This window comes from Heptranchias perlo, chromosome 23 (genome assembly GCF_035084215.1).
Source record: "Heptranchias perlo isolate sHepPer1 chromosome 23, sHepPer1.hap1, whole genome shotgun sequence".
NCBI classification, from domain to species: Eukaryota; Metazoa; Chordata; class Chondrichthyes; order Hexanchiformes; family Hexanchidae; genus Heptranchias; species Heptranchias perlo.
The window spans coordinates 46,213,195-46,225,436 of NC_090347.1; the positions used below are offsets into that span (position 1 = coordinate 46,213,195).

At 61.9% G+C, this 12,242-nt stretch overlaps 1 protein-coding gene across 1 annotated transcript in view; it reads left to right on the forward strand.

Moving 5' to 3' along the window:
* LOC137341307 (epsin-3-like) overlaps positions 1–12,242 on the forward strand; it is a 351,842-nt gene that overhangs the window by 115,055 nt on the left and 224,545 nt on the right. The window contains exon 2 of the mRNA XM_068004427.1: positions 7,893–8,646. Coding sequence (XP_067860528.1) covers positions 8,046–8,646 — 601 coding nt within the window. The 5' untranslated portion in view covers positions 7,893–8,045. The remainder of the gene's footprint in view (positions 1–7,892; positions 8,647–12,242) is intronic.

A 12,242-nucleotide genomic window follows, 5' to 3' on the forward strand; every position in this document is an offset into this window, starting at 1 on the left:
GGGTGAGTGTGGGCGGGTGAGTGTGGGTGGGTGAGTGTGGATGGGTGAGTGTGGGTGGGTGAGTGTGGTGAGTGTGGGCGGGTGAGTGTGGTGAGTGTGGGCGGGTGAGTGTGGGTGGGTGAGTGTGGTGAGTGTGGGCGGGTGAGTGTGGGTGGGTGAGTGTGGTGAGTGTGGGCGGGTGAGTGTGGATGGGTGAGTGTGGGTGGGTGAGTGTGGGCGGGTGAGTGTGGATGGGTGAGTGTGGTGAGTGTGGTGAGTGTGGGCGGGTGAGTGTGGTGAGTGTGGGCGGGTGAGTGTGGGTGGGTGAGTGTGGGTGGGTGAGTGTGGGCGGGGTGAGTGTGGATGGGTGAGTGTGGTGAGTGTGGGCGGGTGAGTGTGGGTGGGTGGAGTGTGGTGAGTGTGGGCGGGTGAGTGTGGATGGGTGAGTGTGGTGAGTGTGGGCGGGTGAGTGTGGGTGGGTGAGTGTGGTGAGTGTGGGCGGTGAGTGTGGATGGGTGAGTGTGGTGAGTTGGGGCGGGTGGGAGGGGTGAGTGTGGTGAGTGTGGCGGGTGAGTGTGGGCGGGTGAGTGGTGGTGAGTGTGGCGGGTGAGTGTGGATGGGTGAGTGTGGGCGGGTGAGTGTGGGTGGGTGAGTGTGGGTGGGTGAGTGTGGTGAGTGTGGGCGGGTGAGTGTGGATGGGTGAGTGTGGGCGGGTGAGTGTGGTGAGTGTGGGCGGGTGAGTGTGGATGGGTGAGTGTGGTGAGTGTGGGCGGGTGAGTGTGGTGAGTGTGGGCGGGTGAGTGTGGGCGGGTGAGTGTGGTGAGTGTGGGCGGGTGAGTGTGGGTGGGTGAGTGTGGGTGGGTGAGTGTGGTGAGTGTGGCGGGTGAGTGTGGGTGGGTGAGTGTGGGTGGGTGAGTGTGGGTGGGTGAGTGTGGGTGGGTGAGTGTGGGTGGGTGAGTGTGGGTGGGTGAGTGTGGGTGGGTGAGTGTGGATGGGTGAGTGTGGGGCGGGGTGAGTGTGGTGAGTGTGGGCGGGGTGAGTGTGGGTGGGTGAGTGTGGATGGGTGAGTGTGGGTGGGTGAGTGTGGGTGGGTGAGTGTGGGTGGGTGAGTGTGGGTGGGTGAGTGTGGGTGGGTGAGTGTGGGCGGGTGAGTGTGGGGGGCGGTGTGAGTGGGGTGAGTGTGGGCGGGTGAGTGTGGGTGGGTGAGTGTGGATGGGTGAGTGTGGGTGGGGTGAGTGTGGGTGGGGTGAGTGTGGGGTGGGTGAGTGTGGGTGGGTGAGTGTGGGCGGGTGAGTGGTGGGCGGGTGAGTGTGGGTGGGTGAGTGTGGATGGGTGAGTGTGGGCGGGTGAGTGTGGTGAGTGTGGGCGGGTGAGTGTGGATGGGTGAGTGTGGGTGGGTGAGTGTGGGTGGGTGAGTGTGGGCGGGTGAGTGTGGGCGGGTGAGTGTGGATGGGTGAGTGTGGGTGGGTGAGTGTGGGTGGGTGAGTGTGGGCGGGTGAGTGTGGGGCGGGTGAGTGTGGGTGGGTGAGTGTGGGTGGGTGAGTGTGGGTGGGTGAGTGTGGTGGGTGAGTGTGGGTGGGTGAGTGTGGGTGGGTGAGTGTGGGCGGGTGAGTGTGGGCGGGTGAGTGTGGATGGTGAGTGTGGGTGGGTGAGTGTGGGGGGTGAGTGTGGGCGGGTGAGTGTGGATGGGTGAGTGTGGGTGGGTGAGTGTGGGGTGGGTGAGTGTGGGGTGGGTGAGTGAGTGTGGGCGGGTGAGTGTGGGCGGGTGAGTGTGGATGGGTGAGTGTGGGTGGGTGAGTGTGGGGTGGGTGAGTGTGGGCGGGTGAGTGTGGGCGGGTGAGTGTGGGCGGGTGAGTGTGGGCGGGTGAGTGTGGGTGGGTGAGTGTGGGTGGGTGAGTGTGGGCGGGTGAGTGTGGGCGGGTGAGTGTGGATGGGTGAGTGTGGGTGGGTGAGTGTGGGTGGGTGAGTGTGGTGAGTGTGGGTGGGTGAGTGTGGATGGGTGAGTGTGGTGAGTGTGGGCGGGTGAGTGTGGTGAGTGTGGGCGGGTGAGTGTGGTGAGTGTGGGCGGGTGAGTGTGGGCGGGTGAGTGTGGTGAGTGTGGGCGGGTGTGTGTGGGCGGGTGAGTGTGGGCGGGTGAGTGTGGATGGGTGAGTGTGGGCGGGGTGAGTGTGGTGAGTGTGGGCGCGTGAGTGTGGTGAGTGTGGGCGGGTGAGTGTGGGCGGGTGAGTGTGGTGAGTGTGGGCGGGTGAGTGTGGGCGGGGTGAGTGTGGTGAGTGTGGGCGGGTGAGTGTGGATGGGTGAGTGTGGGTGGGTGAGTGTGGATGGGTGAGTGTGGGCGGGTGAGTGTGGGCGGGTGAGTGTGGATGGGGTGAGTGTGGTGAGTGTGGGCGGGTGAGTGTGGGTGGGTGAGTGTGGGCGGGTGAGTGTGGATGGGTGAGTGTGGTGAGTGTGGGCGGGTGAGTGTGGGTGGGTGAGTGTGGTGAGTGTGGGCGGGTGAGTGTGGATGGGTGAGTGTGGGTGGGTGAGTGTGGTGAGTGTGGGCGGGTGAGTGTGGTGAGTGTGGGCGGGTGAGTGTGGTGAGGGTGGGCGGGTGAGTGTGGGCGGGGTGAGTGTGGGTGGGTGAGTGTGGGTGGGTGAGTGTGGTGAGTGTGGGCGGGTGAGTGTGGTGAGTGTGGGCGGGTGAGTGTGGTGAGGGTGGGCGGGTGAGTGTGGGCGGGTGAGTGTGGGTGGGTGAGTGTGGGTGGGTGAGTGTGGATGGGTGAGTGTGGGTGGGTGAGTGTGGGCGGGGTGAGTGTGGTGAGTGTGGTCGGGTGAGTGTGGTGAGTGTGGGCGGGTGAGTGTGGTGAGGGTGGGCGGTGTGAGTGTGGGCGGGTGAGTGTGGGTGGGTGAGTGTGGGCGGGTGAGTGTGGGTGGGTGAGTGTGGGTGGGTGAGTGTGGGCGGGTGAGTGTGGTGAGTGTGGGCGGGTGAGTGTGGGTGGGTGAGTGTGGTGAGTGTGGGTGGGTGAGTGTGGGTGGGTGAGTGTGTGCGGGTGAGTGTGGGCGGGGTGAGTGTGGTGAGTGTGGGCGGGTGAGTGTGGGCGGGTGAGTGTGGGTGGGTGAGTGTGGGCGGGTGAGTGTGGGTGGGTGAGTGTGGGCGGGTGAGTGTGGTGAGTGTGGGCGGGTGAGTGTGGGCGGGTGAGTGTGGTGAGTGTGGGCGGGTGAGTGTGGGCGGGTGAGTGTGGTGAGTGTGGGCGGGTGGAGTGTGGGCGGGTGAGTGTGGTGAGTGTGGGCGGGGTGAGTGTGGTGAGTGTGGCGGGTGAGTGTGGGTGGGTGAGTGTGGTGAGTGTGGGTGGGTGAGTGTGGGCGGGTGAGTGTGGGTGGGTGAGTGTGGTGAGTGTGTGCGGGTGAGTGTGGGGCGGGTGAGTGTGGTGAGTGTGGGCGGGTGAGTGTGGGCGGGTGAGTGTGGGTGGGTGAGTGTGGGCGGGTGAGTGTGGGTGGGTGAGTGTGGGCGGGTGAGTGTGGGCGGGTGAGTGTGGTGAGTGTGGGTGGGTGAGTGTGGGTGGGTGAGTGTGGGCGGGTGAGTGTGGGCGGGTGTGTGTGGTGAGTGTGGGCGGGTGAGTGTGGTGAGTGTGGGTGGGTGAGTGTGGTGAGTGTGGGCGGGTGAGTGTGGGCGGGTGAGTGTGGGTGGGTGAGTGTGGGCGGGTGAGGGTGGGCGGGTGAGTGTGGGCGGGTGAGTGTGGTGAGTGTGGATGGGTGAGTGTGGGCGGGTGAGTGTGGGCGGGTGAGTGTGGGTGGGTGAGTGTGGGCGGGTGAGTGTGGGCGGGTGAGTGTGGGTGGGTGAGTGTGGGCGGGTGAGTGTGGGTGGGTGAGTGTGGTGAGTGTGGGCGGGTGAGTGTGGGCGGGTGAGTGTGGTGAGTGTGGGTGGGTGAGTGTGGGTGGGTGAGTGTGGGTGGGAGAGGGTGGGTGGGTGAGTGTGGTGAGGGTGGGTGGGTGAGTGTGGGTGGGTGAGTGTGTGCGGGTGAGTGTGGGCGGGTGTGTGTGGTGAGTGTGGGCGGGTGAGTGTGGTGAGTGTGGGCTGGTGAGTGTGGGCGGGTGAGTGTGGGTGGGTGAGTGTGTGCGGGTGAGTGTGGGCGGGTGTGTGTGGTGAGTGTGGGCGGGTGAGTGTGGTGAGTGTGGGCGGGTGAGTGTGGTGAGTGTGGGCTGGTGAGTGTGGGTGGGTGAGTGTGTGCGGGTGAGTGTGGGCGGGTGTGTGTGGTGAGTGTGGGCGGGTGAGTGTGGTGAGTGTGGGCGGGTGAGTGTGGGTGGGTGAGTGTGTGCGGGTGAGTGTGGGCGGGTGTGTGTGGTGAGTGTGGGCGGGTGAGTGTGGTGAGTGTGGGCTGGTGAGTGTGGTGAGGGTGGGCGGGTGAGTGTGGGTGGGTGAGTGTGTGCGGGTGAGTGTGGGCGGGTGAGTGTGGTGAGTGTGGGCGGGTGAGTGTGGGTGGGTGAGTGTGGGTGGGAGAGTGTGGGCGGGTGAGTGTGGGCGGGTGAGTGTGGGCGGGTGAGTGTGGGCGGGTGAGTGTGGGTGGGTGAGTGTGGGCGGGTGAGTGTGTGAGGGTGGGTGGGTGAGGGTGGGCGGGTGAGTGTGGGTGGGTGGGTGAGTGTGGTGAGTGTGGGCGGGTGAGTGTGGTGAGGGTGGGCGGGTGAGTGTGGGTGGGTGAGTGTGTGCGGGTGAGTGTGGTGAGTGTGGGTGGGAGAGTGTGGGCGGGTGAGTGTGGGCGGGTGAGTGTGGGTGGGTGAGTGTGGGTGGGTGAGTGTGGGCGGGTGAGTGTGGGTGGGAGAGTGTGGGCGGGTGAGTGTGGGCGGGTGAGTGTGGGCGGGTGAGTGTGGGCGGGTGAGTGTGGGCGGGTGAGTGTGGTGAGTGTGGGTGGGAGAGTGTGGGCGGGTGAGTGTGGGCGGGTGAGTGTGGGCGGGTGAGTGTGGGTGGGTGAGTGTGGGCGGGTGAGTGTGGGCGGGTGAGTGTGGGCGGGTGAGTGTGGGCGGGTGAGTGTGTGAGGGTGGGTGGGTGAGTGTGGGCGGGTGAGTGTGGTGAGGGTGGGTGGGAGAGGGTGGGTGGGTGAGTGTGGTGAGGGTGGGTGGGTGAGTGTGGGCGGGTGAGTGTGGGCGGGTGAGTGTGGGTGGGTGAGTGTGGTGAGTGTGGGCGGGTGAGTGTGGGCGGGTGAGTGTGGGTGGGTGAGTGTGGGCGGGTGAGTGTGGGCGGGTGAGTGTGGGCGGGTGAGTGTGGGCGGGTGAGTGTGGGCGGGTGAGTGTGGGTGGGTGAGTGTGGTGAGTGTGGGCGGGTGAGTGTGATGAGTGTGGGCGGGTGAGTGTGGGCGGGTGAGTGTGGTGAGTGTGGGCGGGTGAGTGTGGTGAGTGTGGGCGGGTGAGTGTGGTGAGTGTGGGCGGGTGAGTGTGGGCGGGTGAGTGTGGTGAGTGTGGGCGGGTGAGTGTGGGCGGGTGAGTGTGGTGAGTGTGGGCGGGTGAGTGTGGGCGGGTGAGTGTGGTGAGTGTGGGCGGGTGAGTGTGGTGAGTGTGGGCGGGTGAGTGTGGTGAGTGTGGGCGGGTGAGTGTGGTGAGGGTGGGCGGGTGAGTGTGGGCGGGTGAGTGTGGTGAGTGTGGATGGGTGAGTGTGGGCGGGTGAGTGTGGGCGGGTGAGTGTGGGTGGGTGAGTGTGGGCGGGTGAGTGTGGGTGGGTGAGTGTGGGCGGGTGAGTGTGGGTGGGTGAGTGTGGGCGGGTGAGTGTGGGTGGGTGAGTGTGGGCGGGTGAGTGTGGTGAGTGTGGGCGGGTGAGTGTGGGTGGGTGAGTGTGGTGAGTGTGGGCGGGTGAGTGTGGGCGGGTGAGCGTGGTGAGTGTGGGTGGGTGAGTGTGGGTGGGAGAGGGTGGGTGGGTGAGTGTGGTGAGGGTGGGTGGGTGAGTGTGGGTGGGTGAGTGTGTGCGGGTGAGTGTGGGCGGGTGTGTGTGGTGAGTGTGGGCGGGTGAGTGTGGTGAGTGTGGGCTGGTGAGTGTGGGCGGGTGAGTGTGGGTGGGTGAGTGTGTGCGGGTGAGTGTGGGCGGGTGTGTGTGGTGAGTGTGGGCGGGTGAGTGTGGTGAGTGTGGGCTGGTGAGTGTGGGTGGGTGAGTGTGTGCGGGTGAGTGTGGGCGGGTGTGTGTGGTGAGTGTGGGCGGGTGAGTGTGGTGAGTGTGGGCGGGTGAGTGTGGGTGGGTGAGTGTGTGCGGGTGAGTGTGGGCGGGTGTGTGTGGTGAGTGTGGGCGGGTGAGTGTGGTGAGTGTGGGCTGGTGAGTGTGGTGAGGGTGGGCGGGTGAGTGTGGGTGGGTGAGTGTGTGCGGGTGAGTGTGGGCGGGTGAGTGTGGTGAGTGTGGGTGGGTGAGTGTGTGCGGGTGAGTGTGGGCGGGTGAGTGTGGGTGGGTGAGTGTGGGCGGGTGAGTGTGTGAGGGTGGGTGGGTGAGGGTGGGCGGGTGAGTGTGGGTGGGTGGGTGAGTGTGGTGAGTGTGGGCGGGTGAGTGTGGTGAGGGTGGGCGGGTGAGTGTGGGTGGGTGAGTGTGTGCGGGTGAGTGTGGTGAGTGTGGGTGGGAGAGTGTGGGCGGGTGAGTGTGGGTGAGTGTGTGCGGGTGAGTGTGGGCGGGTGAGTGTGGGCGGGTGAGTGTGGGCGGGTGAGTGTGGGTGGGTGAGTGTGGGCGGGTGAGTGTGGGCGGGTGAGTGTGGGTGGGTGAGTGTGGGCGGGTGAGTGTGTGAGGGTGGGTGGGTGAGTGTGGGCGGGTGAGTGTGGTGAGGGTGGGTGGGAGAGGGTGGGTGGGTGAGTGTGGTGAGGGTGGGTGGGTGAGTGTGGGCGGGTGAGTGTGGGCGGGTGAGTGTGGGTGGGTGAGTGTGGGCGGGTGAGTGTGGGTGGGTGAGTGTGGTGAGTGTGGGCGGGTGAGTGTGGGCGGGTGAGTGTGGGCGGGTGAGTGTGGGTGGGTGAGTGTGGGCGGGTGAGTGTGGGCGGGTGAGTGTGGGCGGGTGAGTGTGGGCGGGTGAGTGTGGGCGGGTGAGTGTGGGTGGGTGAGTGTGGTGAGTGTGGGCGGGTGAGTGTGGTGAGTGTGGGCGGGTGAGTGTGGGCGGGTGAGTGTGGTGAGTGTGGGCGGGTGAGTGTGGTGAGTGTGGGCGGGTGAGTGTGGGCGGGTGAGTGTGGTGAGTGTGGGCGGGTGAGTGTGGGCGGGTGAGTGTGGTGAGTGTGGGTGGGTGAGTGTGGGCGGGTGAGTGTGGGCGGGTGAGTGTGGTGAGTGTGGGCGGGTGAGTGTGGTGAGTGTGGGCGGGTGAGTGTGGGCGGGTGAGTGTGGTGAGTGTGGGTGGGTGAGTGTGGGCGGGTGAGTGTGGGCGGGTGAGTGTGGTGAGTGTGGGTGGGTGAGTGTGGTGAGGGTGGGTGGGTGAGCGTGGTGAGTGTGGGCGGGTGAGTGTGGGCGGGTGAGTGTGGGCGGGTGAGTGTGGGTGGGTGAGTGTGGTGAGTGTGGGTGGGTGAGTGTGGGCGGGTGAGGGTGGGTGGGTGAGTCTGGTGAGTGTGGGTGGGAGAGGGTGGGTGGGTGAGTGTGGGCGGGTGAATGTGGTGAGTGAGCGTTCATATTTGATTTTGAGTGATGTGCAGAAGAACCTTAAAACTGAATGTTGTCTATCTCAGATTGAATTTAATTAGAGTGGAATTAGTGCTGACTTTACAAAGCTACAGTCCGAGTGGGGAGAACTGCCACCGGGAGGATAGGTCGGGAGTTGGGATCCATGGCTCCCTGCAACTTTCTGCCCAGAAATGTGGGGACCGTGCACCTGAACCATCAGTGTGAGGCTCCCCACTGGGAGCTCAGCTTTTAAAATGGGCCCCATGAGTTTCAGGGCTGGTCGCTGGATATTACCCAGTTTATAACCTGACTCCTCTCATTCTTCCGCTCACAGCTGAGGGTCCCTGATGTTTGATGGTGTTTTCGGACGCAGTCTGGTGGGATTGTGACACCCCATTCTCTTGGATTACAGCACACAAGGCTCCGGGAATTGAGCTAATTTGTCTGCATACGTGGTTCAGTGACCAATCAGCTTGGAAGACCAAGCATGACCACCTCAGCTATCCGGCGGCAAATGAAGAACATTGTCCATAATTACTCTGAAGCTGAGATAAAGGTGCGAGAAGCCACCTCCAATGACCCCTGGGGCCCACCCAGCTCCCTCATGTCCGACATCGCTGACCTGACCTTCAATGTGGTGGCTTTCTCAGAGATCATGGGTATGATTTGGAAGCGTTTGAATGACCATGGGAAGAATTGGAGGCACGTCTACAAGGCCCTGACCCTGGTCGATTATCTCATCAAGACCGGCTCCGAGAAGGTGTCTCAACAATGCAAGGAGAACATCTACACCATCCAGACTCTGAAGGACTTTCAGTACATCGACCGGGACGGCAAGGACCAAGGAATCAACGTGCGAGAGAAGGCAAAGCAGCTGGTGGCCCTACTGAAAGACGAGGAGCGTCTGCTCCAAGACCGAGCCCATGCGCTCAAAACCAAAGAGAGGATGTCCCAGGCAGCAACAGCCATGGGCAGTAATCACCAGCCCACGTTTGGCCGGGGCTCCAGCCACCCTAACCTGTCTTCGTACAGTTATGGAGAGGAATTCAGAAAGTCAAGAGGTGGATCGCCTGTGTCCCTCAATGACTGTGAGTACAGGCCCTGCCCTCGCTGCTGCTTGACAACTAGCTGTAGTTTTTAGTTTCACTTAAAGCTCTATTTCTCTCATCTTGCCAGCTGTGGTGCAGGAGGTAACAGCGTCGCCTCCGAGTCAGAATGTTGTGGGTTCATGTCCCTCTCCACCAAAGGGAGTGCTGCACTGTCAAAGGTGCCGTTTTTCGAACGAGATGTTAAACCGAGGCCCCGTCTGCTCTCTCAGGTGGATGTAAAAGATCCCACGGCACTATTGGAAGAGGAGCAGGGGAGTTCTCCCCGGTGTCCTGGGGCCAATATTTATCCCTTAACCAACATCAATAAAACAGATGATCTGGTCATTATCACATTGCTGTTTGTGGGATCTTGCTGTGCGCAAATTGGCTGCCGCATTTCCTACATAACAGTGACTACACTTCAAAAGTACTTCATTGGCTGTAAAACGCTTTGGGATGTCCTGAGGTCGTGAAAGGCACTATATAAATGCAAATCTTTCTTTTCTTTTTTAACTCAGGTCAAACCCCCACACAGACAGACACACACGGACAGACAGACACACATGGACAGGGACAGGGACACACAGACAGGGACACACGGACAGGGACACACACGGACAGGGACACACGGACAGGGACAGACAGACAGGGACAGACAGACAGGGACACACAGACAGGGACACACACGGACAGGGACATACGGACAGGGACACACAGACAGGGACACACACGGACAGGGACACACGGACAGGGACAGACAGACAGGGACACACAGACAGGGACACACATGGACAGGGACACACACGGACAGGGACACACGGACAGGGACAGACAGACAGGGACACACAGACAGGGACACACACGGACAGGGACATACGGACAGGGACACACAGACAGGGACACACGGACAGGGACACACGGACAGGGACAGACAGACAGGGACACACGGACAGGGACACACACGGACAGGGACACACACGGACAGGGACACACGGACAGGGACAGACAGACAGGGACACACAGACAGGGACACACACAGACAGGGACAGACAGACACACATGGACAGGGACAGGGACACACAGACAGGGACACACGGACAGGGACACACACGGACAGGGACACACGGACAGGGACAGACAGACAGGGACACACAGACAGGGACACACACGGACAGGGACATACGGACAGGGACACACAGACAGGGACACACGGACAGGGACACATGGACAGGGACAGACAGACAGGGACACACGGACAGGGACACACGGACAGGGACAGACAGACAGGGACAGACAGACAGGGACAGACAGACAGGGACACACGGACAGGGACAGACAGACAGGGACAGACAGACAGGGACAGACAGACAGGGACACACGGACAGGGACAGACAGACAGGGACAGACAGACAGGGACACACGGACAGGGACAGACAGACAGGGACACACGGACAGGGACAGACAGACAGGGACACACGGACAGGGACAGACAGACAGGGACACACGGACAGGGACACACGGACAGGGACAGACAGACAGGGACACACGGACAGGGACAGACAGACAGGGACACACGGACAGGGACAGACAGACAGGGACAGACAGACAGGGACACACACGGACAGGGACACACGGACAGGGACACACAGACAGGGACAGACAGACAGGGACACACGGACAGGGACAGACAGACAGGGACACACGGACAGGGACACACGGACAGGGACACACAGACAGGGACAGACAGACACACACGGACAGACAGACACACAGGGACAGGGACACACGGACAGGGACACACGGACAGGGACACACACGGACAGGGACAGACAGACACACATGGACAGGGACACACAGACAGAGACAGACAGACAGACAGACAGACACACACGGACAGGGATACACGGACAGGGACAGACAGACAGGGACACACGGACAGGGACACACGGACAGGGACAGACAGACAGGGACACACGGACAGGGACAGACAGACAGGGACACACAGACAGGGACACACACGGACAGGGACACACGGACAGGGACACACGGACAGGGACAGACAGACAGGGACAGACAGACACACACGGACAGACAGACACACAGGGACAGGGACACACGGACAGGGACAGGCAGACACACACGGACAGACAGACACACAGGGACAGGGACACACGGACAGGGACACACACGGACAGGGACAGACAGACAGAGACAGACAGACAGACAGACACACACGGACAGGGATACACGGACAGGGACAGACACACATGGACTTACTCATGGACAAGGACAGACACACATGGACAGGGACACACAGACAGAGACAGACAGACAGACAGACACACACGGACAGGGATACATGGACAGGGACAGACACACATGGACTTACTCATGGACAAGGACAGACACACATGGGCAGACAGACAGACACACATGGACAGGGACAGACGCACACAGACAGACACACAGAGACACACACAGACAGGCAGACACACACAGGCAGACACAGACATGCAGGCAGACGCACGCACAGACACGCATACGCAGACAGGCAGACAGGCATGCACACGCATGCAAACACGCAGATGGACACATGCAGATGGACGCATGCAGACGGACACACGCAGACCCGCACACACACACACACACACACACACACAGGCAGACAGTCACACACAGGCAGACGCACACACACACACACACACACAGGCAGGCAGTCACACACAGGCAGACGCACACACACACACACACACACAGGCAGACAGTCACACACAGGCAGACAGTCACACACAGGCAGAAGACACACATGGGCAGACACACACACAGTCAGAAACTGGAGAGGGAAATCACCCAGGGTTTGCACTCCTGGTCGCATTCCAGTCACTCAAGCTGGGAAGTGCGGGTGTCGGGTGAGGACAGAGTCTGGCCTCCCGTGGTTGGATAGCCTGCCCACTGGACATTGTGACCCTGGCGATGGCTCAGAGAGCTCCCTGCCCCTGTACTACAGCACGAGCCAGTGCCTTTGTGGGGAGGCGGGGCAAGAGGGGAACCCCTTTGAACTCAGTACAGGAGGGCACTGAGCCTTTCACCCCCTCCCCCAGGCAGGCAGTGAGTTAAGTGGACAGTGTTACTCAGCATTACAGTGGAAATCCCAGCAGTTTGTGAGTGCACGTGACTTATATAAGGGACCTGGGACCCTTCCAAAATCTGCAGTGTGCAGATCCATGTCTGTCTGGACAATGAGAAGGTTCCAGAAAGCTTACAGTAAATGATTCTGTTGTAAGGTATTGTGTGGATTAGTCTCGAGTTGCTTTGTATTGTGAGTGAGTGTGTCGTGTTTCACTTCTCACATCGTAACTCGAGCTGCTGTATTCGACCTCCTGCTCTGAATGAGCTACAGCATTGTCCAGAATCATCCCCGCACCTCCTGGACCTCTAAACTCCCGGCCAACTCAGCTTCCAAATCCTACGGCGTGCATGGCGAATGGATGGCAATGAAACTCTCTCCTCATCCTGGAACGTAGCCTCCTGATTCTGAGGCACTCCGAGGTATCATAGTAGGGACAGTGCAGGACGAGGCCATGCGGCCCATCGTG